Genomic DNA, 17,571 nt, shown 5'->3' with positions numbered 1-17,571 from the left:
TCATTTCTCTAAGAATGCCCCTTGCGCATGGTTAATAGTTAATGCTGTTGCCCAGCTGCCTGTGCTTTGTTGTGTGACTGTGTTTCGTGTTTCGGGGAGGGGTGGCCCTAGGGCTGTGCATTTTCTTGGCAACTCTTTGGAGTTGTACAGAAGCAAGGCTGCCTCCTGCCAGCAGATTAGCCTTGGGCGTGTAATTGGCTCAGGGGCTGAACATAAAGCACAAGGAAAGCACCTCCTGCTGGGACAGGCTAGGGGTCCGCAGCTCTGGCCAGACAGAATCTGGAGAGCGCCAGCGACAGGTAAGAGGAGCCCCAGTGGCCAGACTGGAAAGAAACAGAGTGTGTGTGTGGGGGGGGCATGACTGCAGGGATGGAAAGGGCAATCCGCCAGCAGGCAGTCAGCACCATCGGTTAATCCAGAGGAGAACTGCTGGAAGAGGGTGGGTGGAAGGAAAGAAAGAAAAAAATGGATTAGGGGCACATATGGTCAGGCTCTGGTGTTGCAGGGATTGGAGCTGCATCTTCCCAAGGAATGCTGCCCCTTCTGTCTGTCTGTCTAATCTATCCTCCATCCCAGTGCTTTGTAACCTGTCAATTGTTGGCATGACGTGACATCAAGGCCACCCTAACATGCATCTTCTCTCTGAGCCATGGGGGTCATTGTTTTGTTGGCTAAAAAGCCCTCATTACCATAGGATTGATAAAGATGTTTTTCCTTTTGCTTTTCACAAATGTACTTTTCTTTTTTCTGTTTTGCTAATGGGATGTGTTCTTGCTTCCTCTGTATTACCACCTACAAGCCAACAAAGGGCTATGCACTCATGTTCCCAGAGGCAGCTGGTTGGCCACTGTGTGAACAGAATGCTGGATTAGATGGACCCATGGCCTGATCCAGCAGGGCTGTTATGTTGGGAAGGTGTCCTGTAGCTGCATGTTTACGTCTTCATGTCTGCAGTCCACTGCAGCCTTTTCTCTGTATAAACCTCCTGATTTTTGTCTGTCAGTATAGACATTTATTCCCCCACCCCTCATGAAGAAAGGAGCCAATTTCCTGCTAACAGAAGCATATTTTGGGAGGTATGGAGGACATTCCTTCCCCCACACTGTTTTTCAGATCACCTATATAAAAGTCTTTCTGGCCAACTCACTGCCGCCGGTTGATCTGCAGTGATAACATTGCTCTAGTTACTATGAGGTATAAGAAGCTACCAAAACAGACACTCTTAAATACACTCTTTCCATCTACTTTGTTCAGGTTTTTTTGGCCAGGGGCAATTTAATCTTTGAATATATTATATATCTAAGAGCAGGCTTTCTAATCTTGGCCTCTCTGCTGAGTTACCTCTGCCCCACCTCCTACAGCTGAAACGCTATTGCTGCCTGCTAAGGATATAAGTATAGGACAATCTGGCTTTCAGAGTCACAACAGAACCCCACTAGTCCATCCCGGCAAGTGGTAAACTTTCTCAGCTTCCTGCTACTGCTGCAAGCCTTTAAGTGGTGATGGTAGGGACTGAACCTGGTCTGTCCCATGCAAGGCATCTGCTCTATCACCTAGCTATGACCCTCACCTGAAGACAGGTCAGATTCGCAGGAAGTTGCTGATGGGGATGACTGAAGAAGGGAGGAAAACCCAGAGCAAGCTGGGTGAGAAAGGAGACCCTCCTGTATTCATCTTTGCTGGTGAGAACTGGCAAGGGTTAAAAGCTAGTATGTAAGGGAAAGAGCCAAAGAAGAGGATAAAACAGTCTTCCCCAAGCCGGACACACACACCCCGCAAATGTTTTGGACTACAACTCCCAGCATTCCTGACCATTAGCCATGCTGGCTGGGGCTGATGGGAGCTGGTCCAAAGCATCTGGAGGGCAGCAGGTTGGGGAAGGTTGGATGCACACACAAAATTGCCCTTACACAGCTGGCCACCCATTCAGCACCCAGATTTCCCTGATGGGCAGCACGCCAGTCCCATTCTCTACCAGCTCACTGCATATATGGGTAAGATTGCATTTAGCAAGAACTCCACTCCATGCCTCTGCAAGCTTCGATGCAGGGCTGGCCCTGCCATTAGGTAGAGTGAGGCAGCTGCCTCAGATGGCAGATCTGGGGTGTCCTGAAAGGGCAGCAAATGGTTAGTTATCATCACCATCACTGTGTTTTTACTGCCAGGGATGGGGACAAGTGCTTGTGGGTTTTTATGCTTCATGTGCCAAAATAACGTGGCTGGTTTTGGATGCTATTGCCCTTGATGCGGGGGAGGGGGAGGGCATTTGCTGCTCTGCTTCAGGCAGTGAAATACCTTGGGCCGGCCCTGCTTCAGTGCCCTTCAGTGTTGTCATCCCATTGCCAGGAGGGGGAGCCATTACCTCATTCTTTCTTTAGATCAGGGTGACCCCTGCAAAGTAGGAAACCACAGTAAAGAGATGGATGCCTTTATTCCAGGTTTCTTGGACACAGAAGAGGTACACACTACCCCAGATGTCCACAGAAACTCTCCCACTGCCTCCCGCCGCCACTGGTCTGTGCCACAGAGGCCAGGAGAGCTCTGAAGAGGACGTTTTCAGTGACATGGTGGAGAGCAGGCACATGGCGAAGAACGTCCCTGTAACCATTGCACCAGACGATTCCTTGGTTCCCCCACTTGACGGTGCCATCAGTTCCCTTGCCAAAGACAATGTACTGGAAGCATCATCCAGCTCAGAACAGAAAGACAGCCATTTTGAGAAGGACTCCCCATCTACAGCCATGCCTTCAGAAGAGATTAAAATGGCAGATGTCTCAAACCAACCAAACCAAGAGCAGGACAATGGCTGTTCTGTTCATCAGAACAAGATGCCAGATCCCTCCTTGGAGCAACTGAAAGCTGATGAAACATCAAGCCCCATGGCCCAAGGGGAAGAGGGCAGCCATCTTGAGTGCCATGGCAAGACACTGGATGCCTTCTCAGAGCTACCGAGTCCTGCTGGAACCTCAGTCCAGCTGGTCCAAGGGGAAGAGGGCAGGTGCTACCACTGCCACAAGAAGGACCCAATTACACCTACTGACTCCTTGAAACAGTTAGAACTTGGCCAGGAGGCAAAAGAAAGTCCTTTTGTTCGTGATGGCGATACCTCAGACATTTCTTCAGAGCGACAGAAATCCACCAGCATCTCAAGTCAACCGAACATGAGGGAGGAGAGTGGCACTGGGGATAGCCATGGACAGCCTCTTGGTGAGTGTCCAGGATCTCCAGGGCAACCAGAACTTGCCGGTAGCCCCAAACCAGCAGTCTGCAGCAGGGAGAACAGCCAAGCTGGCTGTGCTGCTGTGGCTTTGCCTGACTCCCCTAGCGTATTGCTTCTGGGGACAAATTCTCAAAAGCAGCCATGGGAGGAAGACTGTTTAGTCTTCTCTAACCACCCTCCCAGTTCTGTTTCCTCTACTGAGTTATTTCATGCTGCCAAGATTAATGAAGGCAACAAGCCAGGCTGCCAAGAAATTACAGGGAGCAGTGAGGAGGAAAGAATGTGTAGTGACGGAAAGCCGTCACTAGCTTCAGAGGAATACTTGGGCAACCTGAATGGGCAGATCCCAAGGGAGGGCTCGGTGCACAACCCCCAGGCAACTGAGGAGGAGGTCGCCCAAGACAGTACCTGTGCCCCATCTACACCTTCCTTGGCATTAGCAGACCTGTGGCCAGATGCCGACACCGCTTGCCAGCAGAGGGCAGCAGCTACAGGTTATGACACCACTGCCCAGGTGCCAGCAGCAGTGCCAGCTCCGTCTCCTGTGGCAACTAGTGTCACTGATGGACCTGCCCACCAGGGCCTGGCTGCTGCGTGTGACGGGGAAGGCAGGGAAGGACTGGCTATTCATGAATCAAGCGGAGCCAGCAGTAATAGCAGTAAACTCCAGGGTGAGGCTGGCATCAAGGCTGAGCTGGAATCTGAGAGGGGAGGGGAGGAAGCAACCAGGGACGCCGAGCCTGACGAAACCGCCAGGCATCGGGAGGGTGCAAAAGATCCAGCTGGTGCCAAAGACCTGACGAAGGAATTACCTGGCTTGGAAAGGCTGACTGGTACAAGGGACCCAGCTGGTGCCATGGTTCTCGCAAGTGCTGAAGATCCGCTTGGTGCCAGGGACAGAGCAGACTCCCAAGATTTAGCCAGTAGTGCATATCCCATTGCTGCTTCAGAGCACGTTGGCTCCAGTCTGAATCCCAGCAAGGGATTGCTGGTTGATGCTGGGGACCCTGCCAATACTGACGATCTGGTGAGTGCTGCAGATCCAGTTTGTGCCATCCCAGTTTCCGGTGAGCCCTTGGTGACCAATGGCTCCAGTTGGCCCACGAAGTGGATGGGAAATGCCTCTAATCATCCAGAGACCCCGATTGAGCGAGAGATCCGTCTTCACCTCGAACGGGAAGAGCTCCTGAGGCGGGAAAGGGGCTTGGCCAGCCCCCGGGGCACCCAGGAGTATGTGGAGGTGCGCATCAGGCCTATCCTGAATCAAAGCATGGCGTCCTCCGTGCTGCCCAAGGAGAAGGAGCGCCAGTGGGCCGGGGCCCAGATGCAGCGGGAGATCCAGCGAGAATGTCGGCGCGAAGAGGACCTAGTGCAGCTGGGGAAGGTTAGGGGGGCCTATGACCGTGGCACACCGCAAGAGCTGCAGGAGAAGAAGATGATCTTTGAACAGCACTCCAGCCCAGAGGCTCTGGCCTCCAGGAGGATGGTGTGCAGCAGCAGCGCTGAAGGGATGAGGGGCCCATCCTTTGCAGAGGCCAACCATGCTGCCAACATGGTCATCCTGGACTCTGGGCCTTTGCTTCAATCCCAACAGCTCCCACCAGAGAGGGCCTCTTCCGCCAACCCCTTCTTCTGCTTGCATGCCAAAAGTCCCCAGTTCCTGCTGGAGCAGGAGGTCCAGGAGGCCCAGGAACGGGAACGGGAGCTGCAAAGGCAGAGGTACCACCTGTATGGCTCAGCATTGCCTTGTCGCCCAGCAGAGATCTCTGATCAGGAGGAGGAGATGCCCACCCAGCCAGGTAAGTGGTGGCAGAGGGGTGAGACGAAGGGGGGGGGAGCGACATGAAAGAAAAAGTGGCTGGTGCCTAGTTTCAAATAGCCTTCCCCAACCTGGTACCCTGCATGTTTTGGAATATAACTCCCATCAGCCCCAGCCAGCATGGCCAATGTTTAAGGACAATGGGAGCTGTGGTCCAAAACACCTGGAGGGCACCAGATTGTGGAAGTCTGCCTTGGACTGTGCGGAAGTGGGGACGAAGAAATTGGCATCAACCAATGAAATCGATAGGCTGACGATTTAAAAATGGACACATGGAAGTACTTCTTTACACATCTCATACTTAACTTATGGAATTCGCTCCCATAAGATGTGTTGATGGCCATTGGATTAGATGTTTTTAAAGGGAATTAGACAAACTCTCTTAGGAGCAGTTTATCAACAGCCATTTGCTGTGATAGCTAAATAGAACTCCCATCATGATCAGGGGCAGTGTACCTCCAAATAACACTCGCACGGTTAGACTGTTGCCTTCATGCCCCCCTTGTGGGCTCCCCAGAAGCATCTGGTTGGCCACTGTTGGAAACACAATGCTGGGCTTGGTGGACCCTTGGTCTAATCCAGCGGGGTTCTTCTTATACTCTTTAATTTTGAGAGTAGCTGTGTAGTGGCAAAGAGTGCTGTGGCATCTTAAGGAAGCGGCTGCTTTATTGTGTGGCAGGGATTTTCTTGGGCAAGACCCTATGTCAGCTTGTGTAGGAAGTGAACTGAGAAAGCTGTGCATCAGCCTTCCCTGACCCGATGCACTGGACTGCAACTCCCATCATGGGGTGAATACCGGCCTGCATTCCAGGGTTGTTGTAAGGATGACTGAAACAATGTGTACAGTGCTCCTTGAACACTCTAAATCAAGATGCAAAGTAAAGCAATCTGCAGTGCACAGAAGCATCTCTGGGAGTGATGTAACATTTGGTGTTTTCTCGGAGCCAAACTTGATATGACAGTGGCTGCTCTGTGTGCTTTAACACCAAACTGCCCCAGTCATAGAAATGCATGTGCGTGCATGCGTGTGTGGTTTTAACAGCACAGGGGGCACAAGATGATGTAAAACCCTCCCCCACTCCGCTTACTTCCCAATAGCTTCTTCCCCATGTACATTTCCCCTCTGCTGAGCTCCAATACAGGAAGTGACCTTAGCTGGGTGAAAAGAATTTGGGATGAAGGGCTGCTAAAACCAGACACTCGACCCGACTCCTCCTGCATGGTTGAGGGAGTTCTATGTTTAAACATGTGGAACTGCCATCAGCACGTCTAGTTTGGCCCTCAGAAGACCAGTGAATGTGCATTTGTGCTTGGAGTTCTATATGCATGAACCTTGCACCTGCCTCTATGCTCTGTGTGTCTCCAGTTTCTCTTGTACATTCAAGGCACAGATGCCCACATCTATCAAATGCACATTTTTTATGTGGGATAATGATGTAACTGCACATCTGTGTGTATATACATGTATATGCCTTATTCGTTTAGTGTGGTGCTTGCATTCATGAACCTGAAGTAGACACATTTATGTGTGCCTGTGTGGTGCACCACACATACATGCACAAACCCCATATTTATGCCTAGTGTGTACAAATGTGTAACTGGAAATAGAGACAGGTCTTGGTCTGTATGTGTCATGCACTTGCTCCTTAATCTGTGCATGATTTGACCTCAGCCAAGTCTGTGCGTTTCCTGCAGTCAAAAAGGAAGAAGAATCTAAATTCAGTGCCAAGAAAAGATCAGTTCTGTGATTTGTGTAAAGTATGCAGATTTACATAGTGCATGATAAGTTGCATAATTTATGATGAACTCCTTACTGCTCAGCATAATTTATTCCATCTTTTGCTGGTTATGAAAAAAGTCAAGGAAATATGCAGGGGCTCAAGCCGTGTTTTGTGATTGTGTGAAAATCTTACCCAGCCAGCTTCTGAGATTTCAGCAGGCATTGCCCACACATTCTCAAGCATACTTTGGCAGCCTTAAGGTCTAGACATGTGTTGTTTGTCGTTGGACTTCCTGCCTCAGCCACCAAAATCTGTTGGGCCATCTCTGCTTTTTGGGTGAGGAGATACTCCACTAAGTGCTTGAGAGGTGGGCTAAGACTGACATGGAGGCCTCTGCTCTCATTTCCTTGCCTCCCTCAAACAAAGTACATAAGATCTAGTGTGGTGTAGTGGATAGAGTGTTGGACTAGGACTGGGAAGACCTGGGTTCACCAGCTCTTAGCCTAATCAACCTCGCAGGGTTGTTGCAAGGATAAAATGGGGGAGGGGACCATGAATACCACCTTGATCTCCTTGGAGGAAAGGCAGGAGATGAAGAAAATAAATAAATGAGGGTCCCAGCTGCAGTACTAGAACTTGGCATCCAGCAGAGTCAGATTGTGTACCTAGTGGGTGTTATCAGGTTTCCCAGGGTGCTAGAGCAAACACAGGGCTGAACTTTAACTGAGGCAAGCCCGAAACAGAAACCTACCTACCTGTCGTCAGTGGGTGTGACCGGGGACCAGGAAATACCCCCAGAAGGGCACAGTAACTGTAAATTTCACAGAGAACGCAGGAAGCCGCTTGCCAGGCAGGAAAAAAGGACCTCTCCCTGGTTCCGCAGTCACACTGTCTGAATTTAAAGCCCTTCCCTCTACCACAGATGGGTGTGGACTGGCTCTGGTTATTCAGCATTAAGGGAAATGCACTCTGCACATGCTCAGAAGTACTCTATCACCGAGATTAAGCCCTGCTCTTCTCATTTTCAGAGAGACCTTCCTGCAAGAAGCTGGACGTCACGTGGCCCCCTCTGAGCCCTTCTGAGACCTCCCAGGTGAATGGCCTCCATCAGGTAACATCACAGCAGCCACTGTTATGTCTCACAGCTATGACTGGTGGTCTGTGGCTGTGCTTAGGAATGCCACTGTCTGGCTATGTGGGCCAGCAAACACTTACCATTCCCAAACACACAGGAGTGGCAAAGACTGGATGAAAGCAGAGGGCAAAACACCCTGTGATGCACAACTGCAATTCTTACTTGAAGTGTCAACAGGCAGGGTGACCTCCAAATGTGCCTCAAGGTAACAGCAGGCAGACAAGAATATTTTATATTAGTGCACATACACAATGGAGCAAAAGATGCAAAATTTGTTCAAATGAACTGCCTTACAAAAACAACTACCACACAAGGGCCAGGGTGCAATGGGTGGCTGGGCCAGAGTCAGCATATTTCTCTGACCTGTGAACCAACCAAAACCCAGCCCAGGCACCCAACACACAGAATGGAATCTGTTCACCAACACTATAAATGCCTCCTAACTGACCAACATGACATCTGCTATTAACTTAAAAAAAAACACACTTGTAGGAGATGCTAATCACAGATCTCCCGCATCCTACCTAGCTCTCACGCTCACTCATCCCTTATCACCCTTTGCTCCCCTCTTTGCTTAGTGACATAGGGAACTCATCTGCCAAGTCAGACACGGGTCCCTATAACTCATTACTGTTTATACCAGCCTTCCCCAACCTGGCACCCTCCAGGCGTGTTGCACTGCAACTCCCATCATCCCCAGCCAGCATGCTGTCTGGGGATTATGGGAGTTGCAGTCCAAGACGTCTGGAGGGTTCCGCATTGGAGAAGCCTGGTTTACACAAACTGGCAGGGTTTCAGATGGGGTCTTACCCAGTCTTGGACTGAACCATGCAAAGCAGCACGACTGAGCAACAGCCCCTCTGCTGGTTGTTACCCATATCCTTACAGCTCCCTTCCCTTTGCTACTTTTCCTTCACTGTTATTTAGATTAGAAATTCCTTGGAGGGAAAAGACCTGTCTGTTTTGCTTCTGTGACTTTGTACTGATGGGGTCATATAAATAAACCAAAATAATAGTAAGGGCTAGAAACCTCTTCATTGTTTATTACTACTAACCTCAGGTTAGTTTTATTGCTTTTGTTGTCATCTCCTTACAGTAACTCAGAGCAACCCAGTGCTGTATTAAGGAGTATGCATGCACACAACTATAAACAGACTGAGCCAGCTACAGGACTGTAACCGCACTATGAATATTTGTGCAAAATAAGCTTGTTCCTTGACACAGGGGCCACACTCTCAAATGAGCTTTGTAAAGCGAGAAGCACAAGCTTGACATGGCAATAGTTTGAAACAGGTTACCTGGAAATCCAAGTCCCATTCACAGCGAGGCATGATGAGTGGGACTTGAAAGACATTTTGGTCTCAGCTTGCAAACTTTGGGCAGCAGTGGAGGGGACAACAGGGAGGACACAGCCCCCTTTCTTTTTATGGCAGCCTCCTTAGCTACAATTTTCAAAAGCCTATGGGGGATTGTGCACATGAGTCATATCTGCTTGAAGCGCTGCTGCCCTTAATGGCAACACAAAATCCACCACCAGTGGAAACAACAAGCAGTGTCAGTTATCTGCTCCTTTGCATACCTCACCCCCCTTTTTAACAAAACCTCAATAGGCTTATTGTAACACATTTAAATTTTGTGTCCTTTGCTGTTGATAGCAAGAGGCAAGCAGATGGTACATAACAGTGCTGAGCTGTCATTCTTAAGATTTTTCATGACTGATTTCATATGGCTAAAAAGGCTAGCAAGAAACTTGGCATTCCTTTGTTTCTTTTGCTCATTTACTGATATGATTTTGTAAAACACACACACCCAACCATTTCATTTTTGAATGTCCACAGTCCTTCTTTGTTTCCAAGAAGATACAATGGCCTGCTCCAAAACATTAGAAGTAACTTGCTGGATCAGATCAAGTCCTACCTAGACCAATATTGTTTGCAAGAATCTCAACAACCAGTAGGAATCAAGTTGTCCATCAGAAACTAGGTGGCCCTGTGGATCACTGGTGAATGATGATCTACCTTTTGCCCACACCTGCTGTACAACATAACATGCACTTGAATTATCAGGTACCACGTGTAAACCTATAGCCATGCCAGCCCCTACTTTTGGAAGCTTGTTTGAGATTCTTACTCAGCCTTCCCCTACCAGGCAGGGCCAGTATCAATGGCAGGTATGGCTAGGCACTTGCCAAGGGCCCAAACCCCTGCAGCGGCCCACTGACAGGAGCCCCCTGGAGTTGCTCCTCCACTTCACCATTGCAGCCTGCTTCTTCACCTGCTTCTTGTTCTGTGGTGGTAGTGAGGGGGGCAGTAGATGCCCCTGCCTGCTTGCGCCTTGGCTCTCTGCCTGTCAAGCAAACAAGTGGCAGCAATGATGAGAAGGAGGGTGATGAGCAAGAGCAGCTGATGACCATGGCAGTGAGAAAACAGACTCATTGAGGGATGGGGCCCATTGAGTGTGCCTTGCCCAAGGGCCCTCAGAAACCTGAACCCGACACTGCCTCCAGATTTGCTGGACTACAACCCCCATCATGCCTACCCAGTATGCCCCCCCCCCGGCCATGCTGGCTGGGGGTGATGAGAGTCATAGTCCAAATATCCAGAGGGTTCGTGGTTGGGGAAGGCTGGTCTAAACCTTCCAAAGGAACAACATTATTTTGCACCAATTTGAATAATGCAATTACTGTCTTGTAACTACCTTATTTCTGCCTCCAGCACTAAAATGTCTTGCATGTCATGAAGCCTGCAGTCCTTAACTCACTTGCTAGGAAGTAAGCCCCACTGAACAGAGCAGGACTTACTTCCAAGTGAACGTGCATAGGACTGCGGTGCATAGGCACAAACCACTACTCAAAATGTATGGTGGTACCTTAAACTTGTGGATTCTTCTTAAGACAATGTGCCTTCACCAGGTGCATGATGAAGCTTAATTTGCACTAGAAGAATGGGTGGGATGAATCAGGGATTGCTTTATTCATTTATTACATTTCTATCTTGCCCTTTGTCATAAAGAGCCCAGGGCAGCTCACAAATATATAATAAAATACAATAATGCCATCATCAAAAATAGACAAACAAAGAAAGCATTTGTCTATACCTCCAAAGATTGCACAAGTAAATGCATTTTCAGCTGGTGTTTTAGGTCTGGAACTCAGCTCTGTGGATCCTTGAATAATTCTCAGGGCCCCACGGAGCTGCCCAACAGCAGCAAGTGATGGTTTTGCCCCTAGGGAAAAACTGTGTTTCCATTGAAGCAATGAGTTCTTCTTGATCCCCACAGACTCTTGCTCACTCTTTCCCCTTTTCTCTCTCTCCCTCTTGCTCCTCATTCAACCCCACAGCTGGAGAGAAGCCCTCGAATGTTTCGTCGCCAGCGGAGTGCCTTAATTCAGCGTTGGGAGTCGGGGGCTGTTGGCAACCAGGAGAGTCAGGATTAGGGGGTGCCACAGCAAGAAGAGGCAGTGGGCTTCATCTCCAGGGATAAGATGGTGGGGGCTCTCTGATGCCTTCTCCAACCCTGCACAAGCATAACATGCCATGCGAGCACACCTCTGGGGCTGATCATGTATACTTTCCACTCAGCCTTTTGATCTGACAATTGTTTCAAAAGCTTGCCTGCACAACCACTTTGGCCACAGATAGAAAGAACGTTTATAGATGGCTGCCTTGCCCCACATTTTTCCTTGGAGCAAGGAGGAGAGACGAAGGGGCGGGTTCCAGAGCATTACTTACTATTCATATCAGTTTCACCCTTCACATCTGGATGGACACCAATGCCTCATCCCAAGTGCTTTCCACACAGAGCTCTTTGCTAGGCTTTTCCTAGGCTAGACCTATACTGGGCAGCTGCACACAGAAGTTCATGTGTGTATCCATGCGGGAGGCATGCACTGGGGCAGCGGTGGCTGCACCTAGGAGCATGTGAGGGTGGCCAGGTGTCCTCTTTTACAGAGGACAATCCTCCAGTTGAAGTGCTGCCAGATGACAGTCCTCTGTTTGAAGGCCCTGTCCAATTCCAGTTTAAAGATAAAGAGCTATAAGGACTGTTGCCCATTAGCAGTTAGCAGCTGGACAGCACCCTGAACTAGCAGGCACACAGGTCTCCTGGTCACAGTCTTCTGCGCTATATTGAGACATACTGCATTTCTATTTAAATTATAATATACATATTTCTAAAGTTGCATCTATACATTTACATTAGCATATACAACTGTTATGCAAATCACTGTCCTGTTTTTTTTTTGGGGGGGTGATGTATTTCCTTCTTGTTGGCGGTTCGTAAGTGACCACCCTAGGCATGCTGTGGAGGTGGTTAAGGTGCATGTCTGTATGGAGGAACTGTGCTAGCAACACCTTTCCCTGTTGGGACTGGCAGTTAACTGGTTGCAGAGGGCCAATATAGTCCTCAGGAGAGCAGCCTCATCAGAGCACCAGTTCCTATAGGACCTGTTTTTGACTTCAGGTGTGACCATATTTGACATGTCACATGTTGGTTTTGTCCTTGGGTATTCATACTCTAGATAAAATAAAATTAAAGTCTTGTAGGAACCAGCCCACAGACAGCTTATTATGTTATACCATTTCACCAGGGATGAATAATGGCAAATATTTACTACTCCAGAGCCGCCCTTTTGAGTATGTTTTTCCACTGAGTTTTTCGTTCAGCAAAGCAAGAATCCCATCAGTCAAAAGTAATGTTTGATCAATGCCAGCAGAGATTAAAAAGTCATTCAATTAAGAGTGACTCCAAATTGTTGCCTTCTGTAAGTGCTACAAGAAGAACGGAGAGAACGAGTCCCCAACACTTTTGGAGGAAGTGTCCCAACAGTTTCTCTCACTGATAAAATAAAGGACAATTGTTTTTCCCCACAGCTAGAAGCAAACAGGGGTTGGACTCGATGGTCTTATAGGCCCCTTCCAACTCTGCTATTCCATGATACTATGAACCCATTGCAGCAACTTCTCAGAACCCTGCTGTTGTTTTTTTAAAGAAAAAAACAGCCAGAAAGACAGTGGAAGGAGAAGCTCCAAAAACGTTTGAGTAACACAACAAAGCACAAACAAATGTTTGTAAAGCAAAAATTCAACCATATATTACTATCAAATGTGTATGATTGTTTTACCTAATATTAATCACTTATCCTTCTGCTTCAGGGAGGAATTACTATTAATCACTTGTATTCGGTATTCAGGATAATGACAGCCACGGAGTGTTATTGAATTACACAAACTGTTGACTTTATGTTGCAAACATGTAGAATGCAGAAAAGTTGCAGAATGTGTTATTGACTACAGAATTCAGTTTATTTGAGCCGTCCCCTTTTTATTAAAAACAAATCAAGAAACAATATTTCTAGCCTTTATGGTTATGAAGAGATACTTGAAATTGTGTGGGCAAGGCCTGCTGAAAGCTCAGAAGCTGGAAAGATTGTTTAATAGGATTTCCAAGGATCAGGTGGTGGAGCTAGTAGCTGCATAACTTTGTGCCCCTCTGCACAATTACCGGAAGGACACAAAACTATGCAGAACACTAACAAAATATTTTTAAATTGCAGAATAAATTGCACAAAGTATGAGAAAATATATACAATTCCTTGATTTACATAATTAAATGGGTGGCAGAGTTCAGCTTTTCTTTTCGCCAAATTGAATTATCTTAATGTGTAAAAGGTAGGGTGGCCATTTGTTCTATTTTACAGTCCTGTATTTGAAGGTCTATCAGAGGACAGTCCTCTGTTTGAAAGCATCCTCTATTTGAAGGACTGTCTAGTCCAAATCCAGTTTAAGATCAAAAACCATAAGAAGGGACAGCAGGGACCTTGAAGTCACCTACCAACAGTTAACATCTGGGCTACAATCTAAGCAGGTACACAGGTCAATTGGTTACAATCTTAGTTTTCCCCAGGACAGTAAGATGTATTGCATTTCTACTTAAATTATAGTCAGTGTTTCTAAATGTGTGTGTGTGTATGCATATGCAAATTGTATGCACATCTTTATGCATATCCTCCTTTGTCCTCCTATTTGGCGATGCAGAAGTGGCCTGTCTACGTGGAGGTCACATGGTCCTGTTAACCGACTATTAACTTAGTAAAACATCCCAGTATCCAAGGAGTCAAATTTGACTGCCCTTTTGCTGCCCTCAGATGTGTAAATGCATTCCTACCCTAACTAAGGAAGGAATACCCCCTAGTTCAAAGGAATAGTTTAAAGCAGTGTTCCCAGCATGGTACCCTCCCCACAGTTGTTTTAGACTACAACCTCCAGCATTCTTGACCACTGGCCATGCTGATGGGAGTACAAAACATCTGGTGGACACTAGGTTGGGGAAGCCTGGTTTAAAGACTGCAGTTTGTATATGTGCAGCAGCAGGCTGGCTCTTTAACCTACTCTGTAGAAACTCCTCATAGTGATTGACCTTTTTTCTGCCTTGTACAGTGGAAACTGATATACTGACTACTCTGGTTCTTTCTCCCTCCCAAGGGAATTAACCCAGTAGGATTCCCTTCACTGTTATTAAAGCCACAACAGAAGGAGCCAAAGGTGACTTTACCAAGTAGTGGTAAGTTATGTTATTGTTAAGGGTGGCACAGTGGAAGACTGGTCTGAACCATGAAACACAATTCACTGCCACAGCTCTCTTTCATCTGAGCGAGGCACATGCAGGATAACATTCTGATGGTGGATTTCCTACACTAAACTGTTTTGGATTGGCACTGGTAGACACTCTTAGCAGCTCTTCTCCTGGCTGCAACTCAGTAATGCATCTGCTTAATTTTTATTTAGTGAGATAAATCTAAAACAGGATTCCCTTTGTAAAGTATTAAATTTTGAGGAATTAATGTGGCATTTTATGTGCATTCAAATACAATTGAGTGGCGGAGGACTGCTATCTGACTTGACTACCTTCAATGAATTAATGTGGGATCTTTTGCACAATAAAATATAATAACAGAAGATGGGAACTGTCTGTCTTGGCTGTTTTGCCTTAGCCCCCTCTTTCTTCTGTTTAGTGGTAACAGAGGGAAGAATGTGTCAATACCATTATCTTAGAAAGGCAGAAAAGTCCTTCTGTTTATCCGTCCAGAGTGTGAATACAACGCAAAGGCTTGAGTTGCCAGTGTCATTTTACTGCTCTAGTACAAAACAACACACACATTCTGGAGGGTAGTAGGTGCTGGGGTCTGAAAAGCCTTTATAATTCAGAGCCAACTTAGCAAAAAATGTTATTGATCGCATGCTCTCCACTACCCATTACTCACCAAATTCTTCCATGGCTCCTGCCTCAATTCTGCCAAGTTCTGCCTAGGTCTGCTGGGGTGGTGGTGGTTAGAGGCAGTATTTTTTCATGTCAAAAGATGGCATCCTTTCAGAGGCCTTACTGAACGGGGCTAGAAGTAGGACTGCTACTGTCTGTGCCGAGCCAGGGCTGTAGGGGACCATCCTGAAATCTAGAGCTGGAGGGTGCATTCTCCAGCATAAGTTCCCTGAGGTGAGCAGCCAGTGTTGGAAGCTAGAGCCAAAACTTTAATTCTGGGGAAGAAAGATAGGGGGCTTGATTAATCCTCAAGCCCCAGCCCCCTCTAATCTTAGCGAAATTGCAACAACCAGTATCCTTTAAAAAACAGTAATGAACTCCCTTCCCTCACCCTGAAATTTGTACACTGGCTAGACCCAGAAGTGCTGAAAGGAGAAGGTTCTTCTAGGCCAGGGGTGTGCAACTTGTGGCCCTCAAGACGTTTTGGCCTACAACTCCCATCAGCCCTAATCAGCATAGCTGAGGGATCAGGGGAGTTTTAGGCCAACAAAAATCTGGATGGCTACAAGTTGCCCACCCCTGTCTAGGCCGACCAGGCACAGGGAGGCCAGCTGACTAATTAAGGTTACCAACTCTGAGGTAGTGGGGGGACATCCTAGTACCTGAGCAGAGCCCGGGAGATGGAACCCAGGATAGGTCTGGGAATTGAAACCAAGGCCCAGGGGCAAAGCCTACCACAAAAGCTATCTGCTCACCTAAGGTGCGGGGTGGGGAACCTTTTTTCTGTCAAGGGCCACATTCTCTCAGGGGCTGCATAGTAGTGCTGAAGCCAGAGTAGCTGGGTCCATGCCCATCTCTCTCTGTCGCTCTCTGGGTGCTTCCAGACAGACAACTACAATCAAGAGGCATTGTACAGCCATTCTCTCTTTCCGTCCTTAATAGATTTTTATGTATTAAGAAAAACGATGGGGAAAGCATTGGGAAAATGCGGGGTGCGTGGGTTAACAACTGGAATACAACACTGCCTGTACCACCTATAAAACTGTTTGAGACAGAGCAAATGCACAATAAAAGTCCCGTCTGAAAACACCCTCTCTCCCTGCTGCCCTCTTTCCTTTCTCCTACCACTCCCTCTTCCTACCTGCCTTGTAGAATGCCTGGGGACAGACAGATTGCTCTTGCCAGAGGTCTGAAATGATCACTTGCAGAGGGATTTTGACATTAGGGTGAGGGCCACAAGTTGCCCACCACTGACCTACGGTGTACAAGTTTTTGAAAAATAGAGAGGTGGAGAGAACTGCCTCTCGCCCTGTTTTTCCAGCAGTTGGCCTAACCAACCCACCCACCACCAATAAGAAGAACAAGCTGCAAGTCTGCACAGCCCTACTCATAGTATACGAGGCTGTTTGGCCAATCCAAAGGCTTCATAGAATCATAGAATAGTAGGGTTGGAAGGGGCCTACAAGACCATCGAGTTCAACCCCCTGCTCAGTGCAGGAATCCAAGTCAGAGCATCCCTGACAGATGGCTGTCCAGCCTCGTCTCAAATGCCTCCAGTGTGGGAGAGCCCACCAACTCCCTAGGTAATGGGTTCCATTGCCGTATTGCTCTGTCAGTCAGGAAGTTTTTCCTGATGTTCAGCCGGAATCTGGCTTCCTGTAACTTGAGCCCATTATTCCGTGTCCTGCATTCTGGGGTGATCGAGAGGAGATCCTGGCCTTCCTCTCTGTGACAACCTTTCCAGTACTTAAAGAGCACTATCCTATCTCCCCTCCGTCTTCTCTTCTCAAGGCCAAACATACCCAGTTCTTTCAGTCTCTCTTCATAGGGCCTTGTTTCCAGTCCCCTGATCATCTTTGTTGCCCTCCTCTGAACCCTCTCGTTTGTCTGCATCCTTCTTAAAGTGTGGTGCCCAGAACTGGACACAGTACTCCAGATGAGGCCTAACCAGTGCTGAGTACAGGGGAACTGGTATTTCCCGGGATTTGGAAGCTATGCTTCTATTTTGCAGCCCAAAATAGCATTTGCCTTTTTTGCAGCCACATCACTTTGTTGGCTCATATTCAGCTTGTGATCTACAACAATTCCAAGATCCTTCTCGCTTGTAGTGTTGTTGAGCCACATATCCCCCATCTTGTAACTGTGCATTTGGTTTCTTTTTCCTAGGTGCAGAACTTGGCATTTATCCCTATTAAATGTCATTCTGTTGTTTTCTGCCCAGCGCACCAGTCTATCAAGATCACTTTGAATTTTGTTTCTGTCTTCCAGGGTATTAGCTATCCCACCCAATTTTGTGTCATCTGCAGATTTGATCATCATTCCCTGTACCTCCTCCTCCAAGTCATTAATAAAAATGTTGAAGAGCACTGGGCCCAGGACTGAGCCCTGCGGTACCCCACTCATTACTTCTCCCCAGTTT

The 17,571-nt window shown here is 47.7% G+C and overlaps 1 protein-coding gene across 1 annotated transcript; it reads left to right on the top strand.

Moving 5' to 3' along the window:
• The first annotated feature begins 246 nt into the window (after window positions 1-246).
• MISP3 (MISP family member 3) lies at window positions 247-16,235 on the top strand. The gene is made up of 4 exons (XM_084835796.1): window positions 247-299; window positions 2,439-5,019; window positions 7,789-7,871; window positions 11,236-16,235. The coding sequence occupies exons 2-4, from the start codon at window positions 2,475-2,477 to the stop codon at window positions 11,329-11,331; spliced, it is 2,724 nt and encodes a 907-aa protein (XP_084691922.1). The 5' UTR covers window positions 247-299; window positions 2,439-2,474; the 3' UTR covers window positions 11,332-16,235.
• The last annotated feature ends 1,336 nt before the right edge of the window (window positions 16,236-17,571 follow it).

The sequence above is a fragment of the Heloderma suspectum genome, chromosome 2, assembly GCF_057233095.1.
Source record: "Heloderma suspectum isolate Gila_16-S chromosome 2, 16-S_ref, whole genome shotgun sequence".
In the NCBI taxonomy this organism is placed as follows: Eukaryota; Metazoa; Chordata; class Lepidosauria; order Squamata; family Helodermatidae; genus Heloderma; species Heloderma suspectum.
This window is presented reverse-complemented; position numbering and strand designations above follow the sequence as displayed.

Bases quoted from the DNA above. Each gene is read 5' to 3' on its own strand.
- MISP3 (XM_084835796.1), top strand. From the start codon at position 2,475: ATGTCCACAGAAACTCTCCCACTGCCTCCCGCCGCCACTGGTCTGTGC. The intron at 5,020-7,788 runs GTAAGTGGTGGC...TCTCATTTTCAG, and splicing joins GGAGATGCCCACCCAGCCAG to AGAGACCTTCCTGCAAGAAG. The intron at 7,872-11,235 runs GTAACATCACAG...TCAACCCCACAG, and splicing joins AGGTGAATGGCCTCCATCAG to CTGGAGAGAAGCCCTCGAAT.